We start from the raw sequence: 27,316 nt of genomic DNA on the forward strand, positions 1-27,316 counted from the left end.
TTTAAAAACACACTCTAATTTGTTATTTTGGTCTGTAAGTGCCGATCATTGTTCCTAAATAGCCTCAAAGTTCAGTGCTGTCAAGATCTTGATGTGCGCTAATAAAGTACGATCATCAAGCACAGATCCTGCATGTCAGCTTCAGTTATGTATTAAAAAATGTTCTTTATTTATTGTGGACAGTGTGGGTGTTGAAGGGCTGGAGGATGGTGTAGGAGTGGGGGTTTGGGGGTACCTGAATGCTGCCAGTGGTCCCGCTGGGTCTCCCTCCCGCCATCTTAAATGTGTCAACAACAAGAAAAGAAAATTGAATGAAATCAGATTGAATTTAAAAATGAAAAAGAAAATGAAAATAAGGAAAATGTGGGACAAGGAGAGATTTTGTTAATGACTGCAGGACCAGAAGTGACGGGCTGAGTGTTCAATGTGAGCTCCTTTCATATTTTTGACAAAACAATACAAACTTTAACAGTCATCTGCTGACATCGCAGTCACGTGAAAGGAGCCAATTAGTAACCAGTAAAACAGGCAATGTTTGTGGGTGTGACGTTTAATGTCAAGGTAATCAAAAAGCACAAAGGAACCTCTTTGACTTTAAGCCATCTCTAATGCTAGCTCTCTGAAAGCAGAAACCTGATCCAGGAGCCATTAGTCAAACAGTTCTATGTACAAATTCACAGTTACTGCCCAATTCAGGAAACAAAAAATATCTGCAAAAAAATCTGATTTTACTTGTTTGGAAAACTGTACAATTAAAGATTTGTGTTTAGTGACTGTGCTGATCAATGTCTCTGAAATAAGACAAACAGATGCGATGCAGACGATGCTAAGGGCAGATGAATAGTTTCTACATCAAAGCAGCAGTCTGACGCTTAATGACAGAAAGACAACAACAAACATCACATGGTGGTTATTTTTGGTTATAGCTTATGCAAAGTGGGTTGGCAGTCTGACATTTAAGCAATGAATCTAAAGAAGAACCTGCAGATTAACCAATACTGAAGATAATCTTAAATTGCAATCTTAGGTACATTAAATCTATTGTATAGCAAAGCATGTGAAAAATGTGAAACATTAAGCACTGTTTATTTTTGTTTGTTTCTACAGAAGGCTGGATCTGGACTATTGGTTTTTTTGCAATGAAAAGGTACCTGGTGTGTTCTGGATTATATTCACATTTTATCCTTTGTGTGTGTCAGATTTTTGTTGTTACTGGTTGCAGGGTTTTCTTTCTTTATCACTTCCACGTAGTAAAACTATTAGACAAGCTATTACCAGCTCTTTGTATAAGGTTATGAGGCATTCTGACTGACTTAGTTTGAAAATTATGTATACAACAGTCCTCCTGTTGTTCCTAAGTTTTCCACTATCTTCAAAATTTTATAAGAAGACATAAATTACAGGTAATCAGTGGCTGATATTAGGATGTTCTTAACAGCTGTGTGTGTGTGTGTGTGTGTGTGTGTGTGTGTGTGTGTGTGTGTGTGTGTGTGTGTGTGTGTGTGTGTGTACGTGTGTACGTGTACTCACGTGTGCACTGTTGTTGTTCTGACTGGATCGTGACCTCCGTCTGGAAGTGATGCCAATGTTTTCTCCTTTCAGCAAAGAGTGGACAACGTCATCCAGAAAGGTCATCTGGACCATTGAGGGATCCACGTTCTGAGGCTCTAGCACCTGAACACACACACCAGATTTCCTTTACACTGTACATTCGCCTCGAGGTATCGCTTCCTCCTCAAAAAGTGGAGTTAGCATCTCGACCTCTAGTAACATTACATCTTTGCCCTTAAATTTAGTAAACATTGTTGCTTCTTGGATGGAAGTGTTCATCTACAATTCAACTTCAAACACATTCTTTGGCAAAGATATGAGATAATATTAGCATATTATTGTCAAGAGCTGTCTATAGGGATCTAAAGTTACAATTAAGTTGTCAGTAGTTTAGCTGGTGGTTGTTGAGAATGGTGAAAATTCCACGTGTGTATGTACCTGGTCATTCATAACGACCATGTTTCGACTGAATAGGTCGTGATGCGTAATGATGCCAGTAAACCACTGGGTGGCTGAGTCCTGTCTGTACACACGCACACGATAGCCATTCAACGAGTAGGGACCTGAAACCAACAGAAAACAGTTCCATCAAGTGGTATCAAGTGGACTTTAATGCAGGTTCCTCATTCTGTAAGACACCAGTTACCGTAATGACATGACTGAGCAGACGAAGTGCACAGTCAACATAACGTGGTGACGAAAAACAACACTGATATACTGATACAATGCTCTGTTATACATAATAACACTGATACAGAAGGTTAGAGTTCATAAAAAGCTTACCTTGCATAAAAATTTCCTGCACCTTCTGGTCTTTGAGCCAGCCCTTCACTTCTTCGTGGAGCTGAGGGTTGTCTCTTAACACTGGGTTCAGACTGTCCACCTCATCCTGAAAGACACAAACACACAAAGGTTTGAACTATCCTGGATGCTCAGGGCAGCTACAAATACCTTGGAGTCTCACTGACAAATGTAAATGACGAGGTCAGCCAAATAACTACATAGAGCGAGACAGGTCCTTAAAGTCAGCTGAATGGACAGACCAAGGTATGAACCATCAACACATACGGCCTGCTGGTAATCAGATATTCTGTTGGTATGATAACCTGGAAAAAGGAAGAGACAGAAGCCACTGATATCAAGACAAGGATGCTCCTCACAACACACAGAGGCTTTCACCCCAAGTACATAACCCTGAGACTACCCAAAGCTGAAGGACGAAGGCTGAGGACTAGTGAGTGTCTGAGCCACCATCCAGGATGAAACAACTAAGATCCAGACATGCAGCAGGAAGGTCACCTGTGATGACCTGCTATGTGGATACCTCAGGCTACAGAAACCTGATAATGAGGAGGAGGAAGAGGAAGAAAGATCATCAGGGAAGGACAAGCACCTGCATGGAATATACCACCGACAGACAGAAGAAGTGGCTGATATCAAGAAAACATACTAGCAGCTGGAAAAATAACATAGCATGGAGTCACTGATCATGGCAGCACAAGAACAAGATCTATAGAGGCCAGGATCTACCACAGCAGACAGGAGAGTACAGCACATAATAGCACACATGGAGCGCCATAACTAAGTAGCTAACATAGTGTAGAGAAAAAAAAATAGTCCCAAGATCAAAATAGAAGACATGTCCAAAGGTGGTAGAGAATGAGCGAGCTGTGGGACTTCCAATTTCAGACTGATAAACTGGTGGTGGCCAATAAACCAGACTTTATGGTGGTTTATAAACAACTGAAGAAGGCAGCAGTGATTGATGTAGCAATCCCAAGTGACAACATCATCAAGAAGAAGGAACAGCTCAAAAAAAGGCTGAGAGAGGAGCTAGAAAAGATGTGGAAGGTGAAGGCAACAGTAGTGTCAGAGGTGATGGGAGCACTTGGGACTGTCACCCCCAAACTGGGAGAGTGATGCCAGAAACATCATCTGAGATCTCTGTCCAGAAGAATGCACTCATAAGAACTGCCAAGATACTGCACAGAACCCTCAAGAACTCAAAATACATATATTAGAAAACCCCTTCTGAGGGTAGAAGAAAACTTATGCTGGGGAAAACTTCACCCGTGTGCGTTCTCCGATTAGAGAGAATGATGAGGACACCGTTGTCGTTTTCTATGATTTTATATACGAACCCGAAGCCGTCAGACATGTGCGTATACATCCACACCGCATCAGCTAACCCCCAGCCCCCTGCCTGTCCTAAAACCAAACAAAAAATATAGCTGCCCTCCAAACCGCCTGATCGATACAACAGATAACCCAAAAAACTGCCTGACCTAAACACTCAAGCATGAAATAAGGATGACACCAGAAAACCGTTCTGTATATGAATCTGCACATATTCTAATGAATTTAAAACAATATGAAACCGTACATATTTTAAGGGAATTTATAACAACATAAATACTTTCATATTCATAGATACAAGACAAAATTTTAGAGCAACTCCTCTTGGTGGTACAAAAAACAAATAAAACTGCAAGATAAAAACAACCCCCAAAAGACTACTGTCTGCTGTTTGTCCAGTGAGAAATGTTTCTAAATTCATCATAACTGGTGTTGTGCTCTGTCCAGTGATGGGCTGACACATAGCAGTAGCTGATTTGGACAAAAAGAAGGTGGCTGCACTTCTTGTCGCCTTGAGGAAGTGACCGGTGAGCATTTTGTGCCATTCATCCACTCAATCATCTCAGCTAGCTCATTGCCATTACTTCTGCATGTTTCTGCTGCAAACACATTCAATGCTTATCCACGGACTTCACAAAAAATATCAGATATCAGTGCAACCTGAATGTCTACTCTCAGTGCAGAGCTGCAGAAGTCAAACGGAGACGGTGAGGTTGAGACTCAGCAGGAAGCAGAGCTGACGAGATGAGGACACGACTTTCATTTCACCTTTACGTGGCTCCGTTTCTCTCCGTGTCTATCCTCCTGCTGCAGTGCTCTACTTTCACAGACTTGTTCAGCGCTAAATTAAAACAGCGTGTCGCTAAGAATAGCACACTGGAATGCAGAGCAAAAGGCTGCCGCAAACGTGTCTTGTATTCTCACATTTGCCATTCTGATGACTGCTGACCACGGTTATGCCAAGGACAGAGTTATCTCAATCAAATGCATGTGATATGATATAAAATAACAGCTGAACAATGGATGTATGAAGTTATTTTTATGTTTTACCTCCAATGATGACAAGACGTTTATACAGTGTGAAGCATAAAACCTGTCAGTGCGACAAAATGAAAGCATTTGTTGGATGTTGTTGGTCATTACAATTTGACTATACCCTCAGTACAACAATTTACAGCTCGGTCAGTGGTTTTAAAATAGCCTATTTTCTCATGTTTGTATTTTATCAAAGTAATTTTGACCTACATTGGATCTGGATGCAACATTTGACCACAATATTCTTACATACTATACAAACGTGTGGGCCTCTGTCCCCAACACCAGGCTAAAAACCTACTTATCATAGTTTCTTATTTGTACTTTGACTTTAACATGCAGAATCTTAAAAAAAAAAAAAAAAGCATTTCATCTTTTAAGTGCATCCTTTTCTCTCTCAGGCCAACATTGAGAAACCAGTGCATGCTTTGATCACTGGAAGGACTTGACTATTGTAAAACTCTACTGTTCGGTCTACAAAAAGCAATAGCAAGAATAAAAAAACAAGAATAAAACACAGATCAACTACAGCCAATACAAAATTCAGCTGCTCATATGCTGCCCAGGACAAGGACAGAATATATTACACATGGCAACCAGTCAGTATTATGATTTATTATTAGTTTATTTTGTCTACAAATCTCTACATGGTCTTGCTCCTGAATGCCTGACTGTCTGATATAGTTTTAAAATATGCACCCACTAAATCCCTCAGGTCCTCTGGTAGTTTCTTAGAATCTGGTCTTGTGTTGGAGGAGAACCTGAGGACAGAGTGCACGGATATTTGTATTCCTACCTTATATTAGTCTTATTTTTATATCCTAATTCATTTTTCAACTCTTTTTATCTTATGCATTTGGATTTGCATTTTTTTGTATGACATGTTCTATAAACTTTGAATGATTTATTTTAGACAGAAACCCACAACAGCCTGTCAGAGATGGTAAAGAAGTTTTGTTTATAGCATATACACCAACAGTTTCGCTCTAAAACATGTCATCCTCCTACCACTATTAACTGAGGCTGGCAGACTCATTTCACCAGAGGAGCAGGACATCTTTATTGTGAAGGAACACCGCCCACCAGTTTTACACTCACACACCTATATGACTGTGAGTCTGTTTCTTCTACTACCACTGCAATCTATTCTGGCTCACCGTAGGCTGTTTGGATGCGACACAGACACACAAATACAGCGTTACCAAGGCAACATGGGCACCATGACCACTGGATGGTCTATTTTCATCATACTAAAGGGAAAAGAACCCAGAATCGAGTGCATGAAAACAAGGATTCACTACACATACTGCATGTGATTTAAGCATGTCAATAGGTTAAAGTTTAGAGACAATAAAATCTTCTATGGTAGTTTACAGCAAGTGCTTTATTTCACAACATACACAAGATAATTGGGAACTTGCTAATGCATAAAATAATTTTGTGCAAATTTCTGTGTAAATAAACTAAACATCAAGGAAGTTAATGTAATCCATCATTTTAAATTACATTAAAGTAGCCCTGCCAAACACCTACCCTGTTTGTCCTGTAGAGGGTCAGGGAACTGCAGCCTATCAGTACTAATGTTGGCTGAGAAGCAGAATACCCCACGGACAGGTTGAAAGTCCATCCAATGTCTCACACAAAGGGACAGACATCCATGCACGCCCACGCTCACAATTTTAGAATCACTAATTCACCCGCATGTCTTTGGACTGTCTCACCCCGTGTCTAATACAATCAGATAAATTCAAGGAATAGATATTATGGTCAAAGCAATACAGTATAATGAAACAAATATGGAGATGGAGACATGTCATAGTACTGAAAATCATTAAAAGCCACCAAACCTCAACACAATGTTAAATGACAACTACCATCCAATGAATAGAACTGGACTGGGAAGCTGCTTTTATTTACCCTAACACATTTAAATATATATTAGTTGTTTTTCCAAATGTAAAGACACTTACTTGTCGTAGAGAGCAACTATGACAAGGTTGAAAGTTTGAGTTAGGTTTTTGTGACATCAGTGTGAAAAAAATACTGTGTAATAAATGGGTACCTTACATGCAATGTCTTGTGTTTAATAGAAAAAATAGTGTAGTCTTAGAATATAGCACCAAAAATTGTGTATCACTAGCCCTTTAGTGACCTTTTGCTTGATGTTTGCTGAAAAGTAGGAGAAAATGACCATATTTTGGTGACAAAATAATTTGAATACACACATTAATCCTGTTGCTGCTTGGAAATTATTGGTTACTTGCTTACTATTAACCTTAGAATAAGAGCTCAATGTTGTGTTCTTTTGAATGAGTATCAGTTTCAGTGGTTGCAATTAGAAATGATGTCATACCAGCGAGTTCTTCCGAAGATGTCCGGTGACAATTTTGTTTGGAAATTTTGAGACTCTAGGTAAGAATTTGGCTTTTGATTCACCCTATAGAGTTGATTTAATTGTAAATCTGCATGTACTATTCATTAATCTCTTTGTAATTTAGTTGGGAATAAAGCAGTACCCAACACATAAGTGTATTCCAACATTAGTTAAGTAAAATCATAACTTTTACTAACCCTACCCCCATCAATTTGCAGTTTGTGAAAAAAATACATGCCGTTGTAAAAAACAAACAAACAAAAAAAACTTGCATTCACTCAATTGTCAATGTAGAGCAACCAAAATTGAATCACTTATACCCATTTATATGGGCTATAAGCAGTTTACATTGTTTTAGCCTAATAACTTCAATAAATTGAGATTAAGTTTTTTTTACAGCCAAGTTTTCATATTTGTTTTAGAAAACATCTGCCAATTTTGCATGTATTCACGTACTTATTCAATGATAAAGTCAATATATCCAGCCAGAACAACTAAGGAAAAGCTTTTAATATTATTACAGAAGCTTTTGAAAGGAGAATGTTTGAAATACTGAGGCCAATGAAGGAAAAAACATTTCAAACAGTATTGGATCAATTGTTAAATGTGCCTTTCAGCGAGGAATGACAAAATGCAATGAGGGTGTGAGTGGTGCATCTGGTATTGTGGAAATCATAAAAGATTTTGCATAAATGATTCCATTTTCAGATTCCCGAGAAAATTTGACCCTAGATTGATATATTTTGAGTCCATGAAACAGAAACTGATTTTTTGCCCGAAATGTCACTAAAATCTAACTAGAACCTCGAACCTTGTCCTACATGACTCTAATCTGTAGCTCTTTTGAACAGACTTTAGTGACATGGTCAAAAAGCTGAGTCCAAAAGAGCTTTTTGAAACATAAACAGCATTTATTGTGAGCGTCACACTACCGACAGTGACACTTATTGAACACCCAGTATGGATAACAGCTTCATCCATGTCCCCAGACTGTTTGTTCAAACTCTGCTGTGAACACAACAAAGGCACACACATCACAATGTGACATGAGGACATCTTGTGCCCCAGATAATTGGAAACATAAAACAAATATGACACACATCCACATATATACGGAGGCAACGACAGATGGCTCGCTAAGGACTTCAAACACTCCTCCTTTCAGGGACGCTGCTTGTTGCTGTAGAGACTGGTCGAGGCTGGTTATATTTGTATATTTTGTGTAGGTGACAGAGTACTAGTATCAGTACTACAGTACAGAGCACAGTGACTGAGAAGTGGCTGGTCACATTAGATCCTCATTGTCTGATTAGGACACTGAGCCACAGCTACAACACATCTGACACCATGTCCAAAGTTAATTCTAGAAGAAGCTGTTGTCCAGAACTAAACAAACCACCCTGACATGCACGCTCATGGTAATAACAGGCACATGCTAAAACATTTTGGCGATGGAGACAAAATATTGAAGAGCCATTTTAGACGATAAGTAAGGAGCTCCAGAATTATTACACTGACAATTCTACAGTGCATCAGTTTGACACAAAACATAATGAGTCTGACTGTTGTTCTTCTTAGTTTTTCCCATCTGTAAATGGCCACTGCCAACACTGTCTTATTGTAATGAAACCAGTTAAATGTTTTTCTTACACAATCCTAAAAGCAGAAAGCATTTCATTTGCCCTTTGGACAAGTTATAAAATTAATCTTGATTACCTTCCTATATGTCACTAGGCCAAATCAAGTGTCATTAGCTAACATGAGAAGCCTAATGTTGGTAGATCGAGAGCTGGCATCAACATGGAAGGCAGCTCCTCCTCTGTCTCTAGAGAGAGAGAGAGAGAGAGAGTTGTGTGTGGATCATTGCAGGGCTTAAAGCCATAAAGTCCACTGAGGCTGGACTGTCAGCTGAACAGCACGTGTGTGTGTGTGTGTGCGTGTGCATGTGTGTGTGCGTGGCAGCTGCTGCTTTTCTTCTCCCTCAGTCTAACTCATTGCAAACTTCCTACTGCTGGCTTTAACTGTTCACAGAAGGGACCTCATGTAGACATATTGTGGCCTCACTGAACGACTCTGACAGAAAAAAAAGGGGAATCATATGAAATGTAAATAGAAAAATGTCTAAATTTGGGAGAAAACAACCTACAATAGTATCATTTTCTTCCATGCAATACTATAAATCAGTTTGGTGACACATGGGCTTCATGAAAAAATAAACATTTTCCATGTTTCAAACCTGTGTGTGTTCTTTTCACTGTTGAAAAATGTTTTTGCTTCTCTTATATATTAATACTTTTGACGTGTCATACTGCACATGGTGGGATTTAAAGTGATTATTCAATGTCTTATCGTTTCAGAACATGCTGATTGTAATAGCTGGAGGAGTAATATCATGGTGAGAGATCTGTGTCTGGAAATCAGATGAAAAAGTTTGCTTACATTTCCAAAGAGCATGACGGGCTTTAAAAAATTTTGATGTTTCGCTTGATCTCCACCTCCTGACCCACCAGGTCAGGTGATGGGGATACAGGCGGAGTCAAACAGCTCTCTAAGTTTCATATCAAATCAAACTTTATTTATATAGCACTTTTCATGCAAGAAATTGCAACATAAAGTGCTTTAGAGATGAAAAACGATGCCAGAACACAAGGGAACACTCATACCGTACTCAAAGTATGATTATCTTTATTGATTTGGAATGCAATTTTTAGAAATCATCCACAGTTTCTCTCTGAGCGACTAGTTTTTGTCAAAAGCATTCACAAATACCCCACAAGACAGGCACTAGGTGGAGATTTAAAACGTCCATACAAAGGTAAAAAATCTCTGAAGAGTACAGTGTTTTACAGAGCTATATTTAACTGGAATAGACTGTCATCCTCTTTGTGAAAAATTAAAAACAAAAATACATTTAAGAAGGCATTAGGGCAAGAACTTCTGCAGATGACAATGTGAAAACTTAAGTCCTTGGCATGTCTTAAATGTAATTTATAATATGTTTCACTGTATATATTAATGTGCATGTAAAATGTTTGGTATAAATTGTAAATTATATATTTTTCTTTTTTTTAAAGGACCCCAGGAAGACTAGCGGCCATTCAAAGGGCAGCTAATGGGGATCCTAATTAAACAATAAACAACAATACCGACCAAGTCTGGACTCCTGTCTGGACGGTTCAGCTAAGACATGCAGAGACAGTTGGGTGGAGAGGTTTGAATGGGAACCTTCTGCTCACAACAAGAACACGTTTGTGAATTAACTGTCAGCACAGTGCTATTTATGAGGGGAACAGCCCTGGCCCCCATGACACTTAAATGCTCAGTTATAGTCAATCCTGGTCGACAATGTAGAATAGGAGCTTCTGGTATATCACTTCAAGGTTCAAGGGCATGAAACAAATCCCATGAAAGAGAATTTCCACTGGGGTGAATACTTTTATATGCACTGAGTCAAGCAAGCACAACAATGTTTGTGTACATATCACTCAGTACAACAATGTGACTCACTGGTGTGCTTTCTTTTTTTAGATTATTTGGACAACAACTAAGCTCTGTGGCACAGAGAAAAAGGACCCATCAAGATTTGATACACAAACAATACTTCAGATCTAGTCATTGATTGGATCTGCAGGGTTTTACTGAAAATCAGAAAATGTCAGTATCAATACACTTACGCTTAAACATTTACTTTCCTAAACAGTGTAAAGGAAAAAAGACAGAGCTGAAAATAACTATTATGTCACATGTTAACAGACTGTCAAGTGCCTTTGGAAGTGCTGCAGGCCACCAGGGACAGACAGATTCACTGTGAATAAACAAACATGATCTTGTAAGTCTGTGGTGATGTTATATGGGACCGTATATTATTAAAAAGGCTTTTTCTTACAGAGCTGAAGCAACATCTCGCTGACCCAGGATCAAACTGATGAATAGAATGACTTCATAATGTGCAGGAAATTACTGTGAGTAGACAGAGTGGGGTAGAGTCTGGTTTACTGACTCACTCTTTCACTCACAGTCTGCCCTGCAACTAAAGCTCATTCTCTAGTCAAATACAATGCTTCAGAACAGAGACTATTCAGAGGGGGCTGGAACACACTGCTAAAATGACAGAGCTTTATTGGGAAAACAGATTAATGTTACCAGACTACTCTTTCTTCATCACAGTCAAAATGAAATGAAAATATGATGCAAACAGATATTTAAGCTAAATCAGGTGCACAGAACGGGAATTTTAAATCTACTGGATGATAAATCAAAGAGAGATGTTGACACTGTTTTTGTCCAAGTGGATGAAATTTGCCTCAAGCCGTCCTTCCTTCCTTGAAGATACTGTGGACATATTACCATTAAAGAGATCAAATATAAACAAGCTGATACAATGCTAACTGTTTGTAATGATACACATCTTGATGCTCTCACTCGTTTTTACTTCCTAATTCATTTTTCTTACTCTTTCAGAAATGATTCTCACCAGGAAGTTCTTTAAGTAGTGTGATTCCTACTACTTGTCATCCTTTGGCACAGCTATGGGCAGTTCTTTTGTTCCATCCTACGCTTGTCTTGTTAGGGGACTATAGGAATAGAAATGTATTCGTAACCCAGTCCAAAACGTATTTCTGTGTGGAACGTTGTGTTGTGAAAAGCTACTTAATTTTTTGGAATGTATAAATTCCACCATGTACTATCTTTCTTTTCATATGGAACAGCACAAAAGCTCGGTTAACTTTCCAGACCTCACACTTCAAAAAAGGAAAAAGCGATACTACTGACAACACTATAGCACTGCTACAGATTTTCAGTCTAAAGATATTGAAATGAAAGAGCGTTTCCACAATAGGAATTACCCTACAACATACATCTCTTTAGCTTATCAGAGAGGCCGACACACAGAGAAGGAATCCCTGCTTAGTCAGAAAATTAAAACCACCACTTCTGTCACCACCACAGGTCACTACAGATTATTCTCCTTTAGCAGTAAGAGTGATAACTATCATCCTAGAACATACTCAAAGCGACCCAATTCTAAATAACTTTACTTCTGGACCTCCCATGATCGCATTCAATCATCGCTGCAACCTGTGAGACAGACTGGTACATTCTGGCACCAGGAAACCAGCAAAACACCGTCTCCTGGCTCTCAAATCAATCTACAAGTTTGTTTTTCCCCTGTGGCCACTGTGCAGAATGTTCAAACTCATCAGACACCAAGTACTTCCCACATACCCGTACTGGCACAAAATACCTCAATAAACTTTTCATCAACTGCAGCAGCAGACGTGTTGTATATACGCTGAAATCACCCTGTGGTCTAGTGGATCTTGGACAAATAAAAAGAGCATTAAAGATTTGATTAGCAGCAATATGTACACACAACATGGATTGAGCTCTTGCCCGTGTCATTATTTACAGGTTAACTATGGCACAAACTGTTCCACAGAGAAGCATGATGGCGCTTTACCCAGAGCACAGAGGACCCTTTAGCATTAAAGAAGAACTAAATTTGTAATCTTTCCTTTATGCTCTTTAACTGACAGCTGCACACCTGTATCCTTTATCCTTGCAGCTTTTGAAGAGTTTTTTTGACCTCTTACACTGTATTTCCCCTCCAATATGAAAGAATTGATAGATTTGTTATGCTAAACAAATGTTCTGATATTTTTGAATTTTTTGTACCTGTATGTCTATAACTTTAAGAGAGGGTTATTTGTTTTAGAGCCCTTGTTTCAAATCCTTGGGGGGTCTGGCACTTGGACATTAACTTTGGTAACTCCCACCTTTGGATTTACCATCCAGTGTATTTGAAATCCCTGTTCAACCACTTATCCAACGACAACTGAAAGTCTGGAGTTCGCATTATCTGCCTCCTGTGAGTCAGTCTCAATTGACACAGCAACTTTCTAGCAAACGCACACACAGACAAATGCAGACTTGAGCTGCAGGCTGGCTCGCCAAACAGTGACTTCATTGTATGCCAAGCGACTTGTAGCCCCCACCCCCAAATCTTCCTCCCTCCGGTCTTCCTGTCCAACTAGAAAAACAGAGAGAGGAGTGGCCACGGCATCACAGCTCTGAATGTGTGTGTGAGAGAGAGAGAGAGAGTGAGAGGAAAAAGTGTGTGTGTGAGAGAGAAAGAGTGTTTTTACTGCTGTGTGCGGTTAAAAGGTCTGCTGAAGAATAGGCGGCTCTGTGCGAGCGAGGGTGATTTAAGAATGGAGGAATCTGGCTGGGTGTGTGTGTGAGTACTTTTCTGCAGTCAGTCGTGCCAGGAAGAGAGTGAGGCTCCTACTTTCCTTCACTTCACTGCTCATGTGGGCAAACTGGAAACTGTAGGAGAGTCACCGTCTATGTTCTGCTTGTGCAGTCTAGCAACAAGTAGTGTCTGGTTCTGTTAAACAGGATTCATGCTAACAAAAAAAGGATTTTTACAAGTACTGCACTTGGATTCAGCTTTTATTTAGGTTGAAATTTAATGTAAAGGTTGTGACTATATGCAGGGCAACTCAAAGCTTTACAGAAACTGTTGCATTTTCTAACATTAGACATATTCCTAATTGGTATTGGGGATATTATGAGATTGTTCAGTTGCTAGTTTGTACTGCTCACTGATGCAGAATGTTCCCTGTAATATAAATATGTGGTAGTTATTTAAATTTATGCAGACATATCCATGTCTCATCCGTGTCTCAGACGACCAGCAGCACATTCAAATGCCCCTGACATGATGGTGTGACTCAGGGCAGCTTGCTTGTTCATACATTTAAACAACATATTGAAGAAAAACATGGAGATATCACTTTGGTTTTTGAAATCAATGTTCCCTATTATATATTCTCTGTAGTAAATACAATAAAAGACAAATCAATTTTATAATCTATGTTCTACTGGCTGCAGTACCAGCAGTGTAAGCATATTTATGTATTTTCTCCATCACCAGCTGAATTCCTGTAGGCTCCTGTGGTTCTTACAGACAATTTAAATCCAAAACTCTGAACACAACTTCCTCCTGAGCAGGTTAGCGTCGCAGCATAAGTTTCTACGGTAATCTGGCCAGATATGAAAGCGAGAAACCTTTGTAACACTGAGAACTCTGGCTTTAAGCCTTACATACCTGAAAAATCCACTAATCTTAACATACAGGTCAGGATCAAGCTTCCTGCATAAGACAAGGTCAGAAAAAAACACTATAAAATACAGTGGAACAATCACATCCATATGGCTGCTGCAGAGCTTTGTAAATGGACCACATTATGGCATGTTAATGAGTAGTTTTCCATAATTTCTTACTATTGTAACCCTAAGTCTATGCCTTAAAAAAAACTTAAAACCCATGATAGAAACTACATAAGACAATCAGAAATCCATCTATCCTTGTGGTACATCATACTGTTTGAAAACATCCTATCACTAATTCACAGAAAAACAACAGCCATCTATAACAGTCATTTAGGAGGGGACAGCCCCCTTCTCTAGACAGGTACAGTAAGGTTGGTTGACTTTAGGGCTGCTGCTATCGATCATTTTAATAATCTAATATTTCATCGATTATTCTGGCGATTGCCGAACATTTAACAGTTTTCTACCAGCATTTCTTTTGTGTGTGAAATAAGTCAAATGGTGCGATAAACGCTCTTTTTGTGTGGATGAGTGTGAAGCAGAAAGTCTGAGTTGTAAAGAAAGTTGAACACCTTCATGAAACTTGCTCTCTCTGACTGAGGTTTTAGTTTCTGTCGAGCAAAGAAAGCGGGGCTATGTTATACTCCTTTGTAGTTCAGCCTCTGATCTGCTAAATGCTGTAAACATTATGAAAGCTGTGCCAGTTACATTAGAAGTGTCCCGTCAAATTTTAAATCTTCTAATTTATTGATTATAGGTTCAGGTCTGTATAGGATGAAGTCTGGATGAGCATATAGTGCATTGAACAAAGCCTCAAGACGGAGAATTTTGCCTGGTGGTATTTTAGTAATCGAATTACTCAAAAAACTCAAGAAATCGTGACAGCCCTAGCTGACTTGGGGTCAAGCCATCGAATCCATGTCCATGTGCACAGGCTGATAAACGGACTGCAGATGTGGACCCAGCTCTGTTTATACTTCAACAGAGTTGTGCCGGTCTGCATTTCTGTCAAATCGAAATAGAAAAACAAACAAGGACACAGCAGCTGAGGTTGCATCACCATACTGATTGTTACTGCTGAGGTGCGTAAACACAGAGGATTTCTGGAGAAATTTGGACTGCTTCCTGTGTTTGAGCTCCATTGATTAAAAGCACGGACAAGCAAAGCTCCTACAAAGTCCAGCAGCAAATATTTTAATTTAAACCCTTTTTAATGATGAATTATAAAGCTGTGGATGACTGTGGATCTCCTCACACAGTGCATCTGTTTGAAGCGCTGCTTGTTTTTCTTTCACTTGCATAGTCAGCGTGCTTTTAGTGTGGACAATCTGTGTGCTCACAAAATTTAGGCTACATGCTGACGGTTTTAGGTGGAAGGTGAAGACTACATTACTTACACCCCTACAGATGCGGAAAGCATAAGTTGGCCTTTAGTGAAGCGCACCACGTGTGGTTGCTTTTACAGAAAAATGGCAGAAATTAGCTAATGCTAGTACAAGGAACATCAGATGAATAAGAAAAAGAAAAAATGTGAAGAGTTGGATCCGTTTGTGCTGTGGCGATACTTTGGTTAATTCATACCCCAGATGGCAATGAGGTTGATGAGATGAGTTTCCTTAAGTCCAACTAAAAACAAATTGATGATTGTGAGTTTTGAAATCTGTACCAACATCTATCCATTCCCTATACACTGGTTTATCCTCACTAGGGTCACGGGGGGGCTGGAGCCTATCCCAGCTGACTCGGGCGAAGGCAGCGGACACCCTGGACAGGTCGCCAGTCTGTCGCAGGGCTACATATACAGACAGACAATCACACTCACATTCACACCTACGGACAATTTAGAGTAACCAGTTAACCTCAGCATATTTTTGGACTGTGGGAGGAAGCCGGAGTATCCGGAGAAAACCCACACATGCACAGGGAGAACATGCAAACTCCATGCAGAAAGATCCCAGGCTCAGGTCGGGACTTGAACTGGGGATCTTCTTGCTGCAAGGCGAAAGTGCTAACCACTACCTTACTGTGCAGCCCCTGTACCAACATCTTTATCTAAAATGCCTCTCTGTCTGCTGCTGTTATTTCTTCTCTCATACCTGTTACTTAGTGACCACTGTTGGCACTATCTAATCTTTTTCTCACATCTTTTCTGCCGTCAAGGACAAATACACAATCACACCCACTGCATTTGAAAACCACTCCAGTGCCCAGCTGAGAGAACTAAGCTCCTGGAACAATACAGATGTTTTGCTACCAGAGGAATACAGCGTTACAATGTTTATCATGCCGGTTTACTGACTGTGGAACATTTGTGATGGCAGTGTACTGGCCATCTACTGAATCTACGACACAGATTCAAAGCATGAGCCACAGCAGGACAAGGCAGCAGCTGATGCGACTGCTTACTGAGAACAAAGAAAGACACTGGAAGCAGAGTATTCCTCTTGGTATTTGGACTCGTCTTGAGCACAGACTGAGTATGCGAGAGCAGAACACAGTCTTCCCGTCTGGTTGACACTGAGTGGAACACAGTGTTCCAGCCAGCACAATACAACAAGCTGTGTTCAGCTGCAGAGCACTGACACACATACAGGCACGCCACACTCCCATCAAACGCCCAGCTGCATAAGAGTAGTATACATGTTGTTAATTACAGACGATTGTGAAGCCACGGATCTATTGTGTGTCTGTGTCGCTAGCATTAATGTGTGTGGATGTGGTCAGTCGTGTAAAATCGCTCGGCACACACTGCGGCTGCGTGTATTTGCTCTTATGCACATTCAGCTTTGGCAGTGTCACGTCAATCAGTCACACAGTGCTCCACCCAGCAGCTATCCATGGCTGTAGTAACACAGAACCAATTGCAAATGACTAACTCCTCATTAACAAAGGAAATCTTGTTACCATGTGTACATCTGCCAACAGACAACACGTCCATATTTCTCTTTCAGCTACAACAAGCCTTCAATGTACACATAAAGGCAACAAGTACTTGTGATAATTTTCAGTCCAGTCTAAGTGTTCTGACAGTAAACAAGCGCTATAACACAGAACAACCAGGACACGAATCTCAAAGAAACATTCCTGCAGCATTTCTCTTGCCTACAAGAGAAATTAAACTACTATTTTCAGTCATGGGAACCACATGGCCATTTTAAATTCATATTTGACAAGGGATACTAAAGAAGACATCAGCATGCAGCTGCACACAATCTGACATTTCTTTTAAATATTACACTAGAGGCTGACATCTTTTCAGAAATACTGTCAGAATCCTGTCATATTTCTACACGGCTGCTCACTCCATAAAGGACAGAGACAATTCTGGTGCAGGGTTTACAGTGCTGAGAATCCCCTTTGCTTCATATTATAATTACAATTTTACATAATCATTTGGGGTTAACTTTGTGCTGTAACAGTTAACGGTTTTAAATAGAACATCTGGTTGACTCAGCCAGAAGAAAGTGTTTTTCTTTTTGTCTTTAATTGAGAGGGGTAGTCCTCGGTAAATCTTTATTATCCAAAGTCAAACAGAAGGATTAAGAAGGTGTATATAATATAAGTATGAAAGCCTGTCGTGCCTACAGCGCTTCATCTTATTCTTGTGTCTTAAGTTATGGGATGGAGGTGGAGGTACTGGGTATTTATGATCCAAACAAGTAGGCCTGGGCGATATGACCAAAATTTTATATCCCGATATAGCTTATTTTATATCCCGATACGATATACATAACAAAATAGCATATTGCTATTTTGGTAAATTCGGTGAATGAATGGGACCAGGCAGCAGCATACCTTACAAAGTACGGTAGTCTGATCCTTGTCGGTCTTTTTAAATCCAAACCACCGCCCTATGACAGACGTTCCCCCTCTTTTAGGTACAAGCTCGTCGGTTTGAGCTGGTTGTTCGTCATCTTGTTGTTTAGATTGTTCTTCTAGTCGAGGCCACCGTCTTCCTCCATAGTTGTTTGTTTTAGCCGCGTGCCAGTGTTGCCAACTCCTCAGTAAGGAAAGTCGCTATTGGCTGTCCTAAAAGTCGCTAAATGACGTCATCTCCTAATTTGCATATTTCCCAGTTTGCATGTAACTGTAATCAACGTTGTAGGAGAGAAGAATAAGGTTGTGGAAGAGACCAAAAAGTGAGTATAAAACACCCAAAATATGTTTTTGAACTAGAGGCTAAATGCTGTGGTTTATTTTAGTATGACAGAGAAGAAAACATTTTCACTTATATTCCGCTCCATAAGTCTGGATGGGATCTGTAGGGACTGTGCATGCGCGATTCATCTGCCGTCTGGCCACGGAGTGATGTGACCTCTAATCAGACACTGGGACTGCTGCAGGGTTACTGGACTGATAGCCTGTGCTCTGGGACGGGTAGGAGCTCACAGCAGCACCTGCTGCTTGTTGAGGCCAGTAACTGCAGAATGATCTGAGTTTTCCTGTCAGAGTCTCCAAAACTGCAGAAAAGTTGCTAGATTTGTCGCTAGTCGCTTTTGACAAAAAAAAAAAAAAAAAAGCCACTAGGACGCTTTGGAAAGTCGCTAGATTTAGCAAGAAAGTCGCTAAGTTGGCAACACTGCCGTGTGCCTGGGCTTGCCGTAGGGCACATCGGTGACATAAAATACTGCTGTAAAGCGTGTTTTGCGACACTGCGATATAAACGATAGGATCTTCACATAAAACGATAGACATTGTCTATCGTCCAGACGATATCTACCATCATATCGCCCAGCCCTACAAACAAGTGACTAAATAATTGTCGATAACTGATGTCCTAGATCACTGTTCAGATTTAATCTCTTAGGATACATTTTGTAAGCAACAGCTGTTCTGTTTACCAGTAATTAGCCTACAACATCTGAAACACTAGTGGTGCTGGGCAAAGTTAATTTTTGATTAATTTTCTGTATAGTTAAAATGTTTCTGCTCTCCATGTGGTCCTACATGTTAAGTACACTCATGACAGTATATAAATGTGCTGTTCTAATATGAATACATTTTATATTCTCTATTAGAAAATATATTATTTACTTTTGAACATAATGATAGTTGTTCAGATGTTTCTTTATCTTCTCTGTCTGCTCTGCTGTACAGATGGAGACATTGCGGTGTCTACTGGAGTATCTGTCTGAAGGTGTGAGTAGCCGAGTTGTAAAGTTTCATCAGGTGGTGATCTTTGGATTCTTGGCCTTTAACACTAACATTATTGCAAGTCCAGGATTCCGTTTTGTCTTCCTACTACACCCTTTGAGATTTTTTTGAGACTTTTTCATTCTGCTTTGCACTGTGGCCACTGGTACTTAAAAACACTCCGATATGATTTCATAGCATTTCACCATGTTGTGAGCAGCCATAATGTGCAACTCTTCCTCAGTGATGTATTACAATAGCTGACTAAGTTCTTTGGTTTTAGCCATGACTTGTACATGAATGGCCACTGAGAGAACTACTGCGTCACCTGTCCTCAATTTATAGTGTACTAGAATGCTCTATAACCTGCCAGAAATTCTATTCAGTAATGACAACAGTTATTCTGAACAGAGTATACAACAGAAGTACCGTATTTTCACGACTATAAGGCGCACATAAAAGTCTTAGATTTTCTTCAAATTGTGCGGCGCGCCCTATGGTGCAGTGCGTCCTGTGTGTGTTGTTGTAAGGCGGACGTAGACCAGGTGGTTTTTTCCACGCATCACTGTCGCTGTTGATCTGTGACTCTATGCGTGCCCATCTCACAGCCGATGTGAAAAAACAAGTGAAGCAAATGAACTCTGCGCTTGCTGTCATTCCGGGAGGCCTGACAAAGGAACTCCAACCGCTGGACATCGGTGTGAACCGGCCGTTCAAAGTAAGGCTGCGAGCGGCGTGGGAGCGATGGATGACCGATGGGGACCACAGTTTCACTAAGAGTGGAAGGCAGCGCCGGGCGAGTTACGCCACAATTTGCCAATGGATTGTAAATGCTTGGGCTAACGTGTCTGCTGGCACTGTTGTTCGAGCTTTCGCAAAAGCCGGCATCATTTCCGAGGCGCCGCACGGCACGAAAAGTGACTCTGACAGTGAAGAAAGTGAACCTGGCATGTTTGATGGAGGTTTAGCGCAGCTGTTCAATTCAGAAACAGAGGATGAGGACTTCCATGGGTTTGATTGATGACGATTACCGGTAAAAAAAAATGTGAATACCAAACTCAGTTTTGCTCCCGCTCTATTTTTAAATACGCACACTTGTGTGCTTGTTTTATCCGTGTGTTTTACCATGCCCGCGACTATTGATGATTAAAAAAATGTTAGTACTTTGTAATCAATACTTAAATAAAGCACAACCAAACTCAGTTTTGCTCCCGCTCTATTTTTAAATACGCACACTTGTATGCTTGTGTGCGTGTTGTTGTTGTAAGGCCGACGTAGTAGAGGACACCATGAGAACGTTAAAGGGGGAAGTGTGGGCGTGGATTGTATATAAAACCCTCGCCTTATGATCAGGTGCGCCTTATGTGTGTGTTAAATACAGTAATGGCACACATAACTGAGAATGCGCCTTTTGGTACAGTGCGCCTTTTGGTCGTGAAAATACGGTAAGTGTGCCCGTGTAATATCACTTAAATGTCCAAAATTAAACAATCTCTCAATAATTACAGTATTTTAAGGTTCACAAGTAGAGTATTTCCGCTTACAAACAATTGAAATCAAATGCTTTACAATGACCGTTTTAAAATCACAGGGTCCAAAGTGTTCATTTGTAAGAAGATGGTTCTAAAATGACCCATGAACATCAGACCTTTCTGCTGGTAGCTTTCTCTGTCTGCAGCATGGCTCCACATGGAAAAGAATCTGATTTTGAGATGTCAGAAAGATGGAAAACGATAGAGAAACATTGGCGACTAACTTAAAATCAGCAGAAACACAAGTGCAGCAGTAATCCAGAGGTAAACAACGAGTCACCGTACTACTCATCAGAGCCACAGCAGCTTTTGACAGCATACAACACAAATCCCCACAAGAATTTCTAAAGAAGGAAAAGGGGAAAAGTATGACCTGGACTAGCATGTTGCCTAACTTGAATGCAGAGTTATTAAGATCAGGGGAGAAGCAACACAATCCCTCCGGTAAAGAGCAGCCAAAAAAAAAAAGGCTATTGTAGATTGGGTCTGACATCAGAAAACATATATGCTTGAGAAAATATTGTTGAGATTTGAACAACCACCTATGAGTTTGTTCAATATATGCAGCATCAGACAGCACTAGAATCTGCAGGTCCACATTTGCACAACGTCACGACTAACTTCATTAAATTGTTATAATTAGAAATCGAGAGGATCCAGCAGCAGCTCACACTGAACTCTTCTTCACCTCAGACAGGTGAGCTGTGACACACAGTCACAGTTTATCAGTCGCAGCTCAACATTTTGTCACATCTCGGCCATCCTTGGGTTGAGTCTTACTTTAGATTTACTGTTTAAGAAATCAGAAATAATCTGGGCTGCTATTTAAAGATGTTGACCAGCTGCTATTAGTTTTATTTTAGTCTGTTATTACGCACTACACATCACTTGGTGTATTGAGAAGTCTCGCATGAATAACAAATACTGCTTTCTTACTGCGGTTTTCTCCAGCGCTGTGGGCGGTAGGTCTGAATGCAGTCATGAGGAACACTGGCAAAGAAGTGATTTCTGTTTGAAAGGAGCTAAAGCAGAAGCACCGACTGCTTCAGATGCTTTTTTTAAAAATGGATTTTATTTGACTGATTGAAAGCAAAACTGAAGATTTACTACAATGTCAAATGGCATTTGTTCTTTGTTGGAGAGGTTTGTTATTTTCACACCCAGCCAAGTTAAGTTTATCCATTTTCCAGTCTCTAGGCCATGCTAACCCGAGCTGATTGGCTGCTGGCAGTAGCTTCATACAAGTATGCAAATTTTGAACAATTTCCTGAAGGGATAATGGACAGCGTTATCAATCAGTAATCAACTAATTGATAACAGGTAAACTGACTTGCGTTGCTACAGTATTAAACTATAAGCAGCCAGGTATTAGAGCTAATCTACAATATATTTACTGACATGCATGGCCTTTATCTTCTGCCTTAGCAGTGATTCTTTTTAATTAGTTAAATTATTAACGGTGATTAATTGCATAATCATTAACATCTCTAGCTTGATATTGACTGTACAGAGGCACAAACGCTATTAAACTGACCATCTAACTTTCAGTAAGAAAGCTAGTAACCATATTTCCCAAAATGCAATTCTATTAGTCAAAACTTTCTGCAGTAATCATCTTTCACAGGTGCATTTTGTCATAGACAGATAGGTAGGATTTTGTGAGAGGAGGGTAGAAAAGCCCATCCACATGTCCTGAGGATCACTGAGTGTATCTGCTGTGTGAGTCTGAGTGGATGTTTATTACCTGGTATGGTTGGAAGGCTGAATGGTCAGACAGGAAGTCCAACTGTCTGTCCAATAAGAATTCCACTGCTGTTACTGACGACAACAGGCTCTTCCCCACCACTGGCTTAAACGTCTGCACACAAAAAAACACAACATGGTCAACACCGACAATTACACAATAACTCAATAGCATCAGTAGGACAGTTTGTTTTTGAAAATCTGATCAAAATGCCCCATTAGAATAGATTAAGTTGAAATATTTCATGGAATTTAGCAATTCTGCAATAAACTTATTTTGGACGTGCTGTTTTCTGTCACAAAACAAATGCTGGAGAATTACACAAAGAAAAGTAAGAGGAGAAAACCAAGTAACGGAGGAAGAGAGATAAAAGAGAGTTACAGAAAAGATTAGAGGGAGGTAAAACACAAGTGGAGACATGATGAAGGACGGCAAAGAGGGCAAAAGGGAGGGAGGGAGGAGAAAGAGACGGAGAGCAGGGAATAGAAGAAGAGCTCTGGAGTGATGAATAAATGAATGAGTAGAGGAAGTCTGACAGTTCAAAGGCAGTATACTCCACTTTGATGTTGCCTTTTTACACATACATGCACACACGTTCTCTGATGAGATCAGTCAGCCTGTAGTTCAGCTGTTACTGCACATACAACACAGAGGCCAGGCCGCACTAGCCTCCGTGCTTTCCCTTCATATCAAGCTGAGGTCAAAGCAGTGCAGTCACACTGTTTACAGCCACAGTTATTATGGGGAGCTTGTCTTAAGGCTTCTTTACAGCCATAATAAATGATTTCTTTTTTTGTCCTTGAGATCAGCCAGTCAGTCACAAATAATTGCACAAATGCAGCTCAAGAAGGTTAGCAAACGCCTGTGTGTGTAGTGGGGGTTGGTTCTCCTCTGATTGATGGTTACATAACAAGGTCAGTCTGATAGAGAGATGACAGAGTAGAGGTGAGGATCACAGCTGCTGTGACTCCCTCCTTCCTCACACATACATAGTAGGCAAGAGCACATTGTGTGTGCAAGCAAAACATGATAGCATGTGTGTCTGCAGCTCTATTTCTGTCTGTCTATACATATCACATTTCTAGCCTTCAGTGGCAGCATGCAGGCGGAAACACGGCCCACACTGCTGCACATTATTCTGGACATTATTCCTCTTCATTTTGGAGTACAAACAGCACTATTGTTGAGTTGGTTTTTGTGTCATTAACAGCTATCCATCTACTAATGGCTAATTACGGCAAAAAAAGAAAAACTTCAATGATTATTCATTTCACAAAAACAAAACCGCTTTTTGGCAAATAGTCGAAGTGATTTTGATTAAATAAATTGCAATTTTAAGCTTAAAATTGTGATCAAAAGTTACACAAGATGAGCTCATGGACCGTTTTACAGCTAAAGATAAGAGGATTCTTCCAGTTTTTACATTTTTCAGCTATGATAAACGGTGTCATTTGGGGAACTTTCAAACCCGCTGGCAGGTGTTGGGATTCAGACAGTCATTATCAACATGTTCATGTTTTTCTGACTAATAACGATCCACATGTCCCTAGAAAGTCCACAATGTAAACCACTGGTGTAAAAACACAGGCACACCATTCATTTTAATGGGTGGAGTCGTTTGACATGGAAACGCTGCCACCACATTAGGCTTCAGCGAGAAAAAATGGAGGGTGATGCAGCAAAACAGTTGAGTGCGGTTCAACTTCTACTAAACCACGAAGCAACGTGATATGATAAAGTGCTGTGATGGCCAAGCACTCACTACTGGTAGACTGCTCTGTAATGTGAGGGTTGTATCTTTACCGATTACTTCACAATCCTCGCAATAAACAGGTTAGAAAATTCCATAAAAAGGGATGTTACATCCAAAGCAAAACCACCAGTGCTTTCAAACATTAACATAAGTAGGATATAACTATGCAAAGCAGTGGAGGAAGAGCAGTCAAAAACAAAGAAATCTCACACACAAATCTATCAACTGCACAAACCTAATGGCATTTAATCCTTCAAGTGAATGACAATGGACATAACAGTGCACAGCGTCTGTCTATTCAACCATCAGCTAGACTGTATAGTTTGCTATTACAGTCTTTAATCAGATGTAGGAGGAACGAGTTGTGACAACGGCCACCGCCACAAGCTTTGACAGCAGCAGAAACAACGTAATGTATCATATCTCATTTTACAGTGGTTATTCAATACATCCATAGTTCATGACAAAAAAAACAACAACAAAAAAATCCAGCAACTAGGTCTAGCAAAAGGTGTCTGATAATTAAAACTTTTTATAATAATTAGTTATGTGACGATCGGCATACGTTTGTCTGAGATGGAATGATCTGTAGTATAGAAAAGGAAACACTGTGCATTTACAGACAAACATTAAAACCACAACACCTGCACAGAAATGAATCAACACTAAGGTCTTCATAAGGACAGGCAAAGGCATAACTGAAAAGCTTGTTTAACCACATAAAAACACAAGGTCTCAGGAAGCAATAATATCTGAAGGGGACTGACATGGGGGCAGTGGCATTCTGGGGTAGCAGATCAGATCAGTCTGCATGAAGACATAACACACTGTCCTGTGCGTGCCTGTGAATAATTGATAAGGAGAAGTGCAGTAGAACGTAAGGGAGATGAAGAGGAGACGATGGAGCTCATGCATCACTAAGTAACCTCGAGAGCTGACCACACACACACACACACACACACACACACACACACACACACACACACACACACACACACACACACACACACACACACACACACACACACACACACACACACACACACACACACACACACACACACACACACACACACACACACACAGGAGGCCATTATCTGATGTCAGCAGACAGAGACAGAGCTACACGTGTTTCACATATCAGTCTGTATGTACAGTTCTGAACAAAAGCTTACATACCCCGTAAAGATCATGTAAATCATGGCTGTCTTCAGTTACCAGTGACTCCAATAACTCTACATCTTTGTCACACAAACAAATCATGCAGAAGTCTATTATAGTTTTTCTGGAAATATGACAAAATCTCCTGGCTGAAAAATATATCAATAGCAATGCTAATATTTGTCTAACTGTGTTTTGGTCATTTATACCTCAACTAGGTTATTTTGGTAGCCATCCACAAGCTTCTGGTTTAGCTTTGATCAGTGCTCTTGACAGAATTGGTGGAGTTCATCTAAACTTGTTTGCTTTCTGGCAAAGACCTGTTTCTTCACCACAGTCCACAGGTTCTTATGATTAGGTCAGAACTTTGAGCAGATCAGTCTAAAACTTTAGGTCTAGGTTTATTTTGCCATTTCTGATGTGTGTTTGGGGTCAATATCTAGTTGGAACACCCAACTGTGTCCAAGACTGATGACTTTAGGTTTTCCACAACAACGTGACTGGAATCCTTCTATTCATTATTATGTTTAGTTTGTGTAACTGGCACCAAAACAGCCCCAGGGATTCAATATTACCACCTCCATCCACTTTCCTCCAGAAGTCTTTTCTTTGTGCATGTGATCGGCAGCAAACTTCAGTCGAGCCTTAAGGTGCTGCTTCTAGAGGAAGGGCTACCTTCTTGCATGGAAGCCTCTCATTTGACTGTGATGTAAAAAGCACTAGACTCTGAACACTGACATCTGTGTTCCAGCAGCTTCTAGGTCAGGGTAGACCTGCTTTTTGGTGATTCTGGGTTGACTCTCGACCAATCATCTCTCAGCAGCAGGTGATTGCCTGTGTTTTCTTCCTGACTGTGTCATAACTGTGCAATGAACTTTATACGTACAAACAGCTGTTTGCACAGATGATTTTGGTTTCTGTAGTTGCTTTGAAATGCCTCCAAGGGACTTTCCTGACTTGTTCAGGTCACTGATTTGCTCTTTCAGATTTGTACTAGGCTCCTATGACTGTCCCACTGTAGCATTTATGGTTAAGGTGGACCAAAGAGGCCCTATTTAAATTGGTTTTGAGAAGTTATCAGCTTTCAGTATCCTAAAACTCGACTGAAAATCCAAGCAGTGATGCTGACCAACCATACTTTGTTGATAAAGCAGATACACAAAGTAAAACACTGAAATATTTAACAGGGAAAGCTCATACAAAGGCCTGTCTGCAAAATATGTTTGAAAAGTTTTGCACACTGAGGGACCCGGCATGTCCAAGTGAAGCATCAGATTCAAAGAGCGGTAGTTTACTGAATGTAATAGATAATATGTAGGCCAACTGAGTAATTCATTCTGTAACAACCATTTATCAACACTGAAGCGTGACGAAGCAACTGGCTTCAAGCACTGATGAATGTTAAACTCGGCTTTATTATTTTAGCCAACTGATTAATGTGGAAAACATCTCTCGGTGCAAATGCAACCTTCACACTGTTAGCATTAACTTTATCATAACTCACAAGCTGATAAAGGTTCCGTTTTCATAGTGTGCAGTCATAATTAGCAATTTATACTCAATTAGTACTGTTATTGTAAACATGGGACATAGAGTTACAGAGGAACATTTCCAGCAACCATCACTCCTGTGTTCTAATGCTACATTGTGTTAGCTAATGGTGTTGAAAGGCTAACTGAAAACCTTTCTGCAATTCCATGAATAAAAGTGTGAGTTTTTATGGAGAACAATGAATTGTCTGTGTGACCCTAAACTTTTGAACAGTATAAGGATAGGTGACA

The 27,316-nt window shown here is 40.1% G+C and overlaps 1 protein-coding gene across 3 annotated transcripts in view; it reads right to left on the reverse strand.

Annotated features, from left to right (window-relative positions):
• The window catches only part of jmjd1cb (jumonji domain containing 1Cb), a 146,953-nt gene that overhangs the window by 35,501 nt on the left and 84,136 nt on the right, over positions 1-27,316 (reverse strand). For 2 of the 3 annotated variants that reach the window (XM_022200488.2, XM_051939793.1), the window contains 5 exons: positions 22,622-22,735; positions 2,335-2,440; positions 1,990-2,114; positions 1,531-1,674; positions 236-277 (listed from right to left, as the gene is read on the reverse strand). In XM_022200488.2, coding sequence (XP_022056180.2) covers positions 236-277; positions 1,531-1,674; positions 1,990-2,114; positions 2,335-2,440; positions 22,622-22,735 — 531 coding nt within the window. The remainder of the gene's footprint in view (positions 1-235; positions 278-1,530; positions 1,675-1,989; positions 2,115-2,334; positions 2,441-22,621; positions 22,736-27,316) is intronic. The other variant, XM_051939792.1, reaches the window with a different exon arrangement.

This window comes from Acanthochromis polyacanthus, chromosome 19 (genome assembly GCF_021347895.1).
Source record: "Acanthochromis polyacanthus isolate Apoly-LR-REF ecotype Palm Island chromosome 19, KAUST_Apoly_ChrSc, whole genome shotgun sequence".
In the NCBI taxonomy this organism is placed as follows: Eukaryota; Metazoa; Chordata; class Actinopteri; family Pomacentridae; genus Acanthochromis; species Acanthochromis polyacanthus.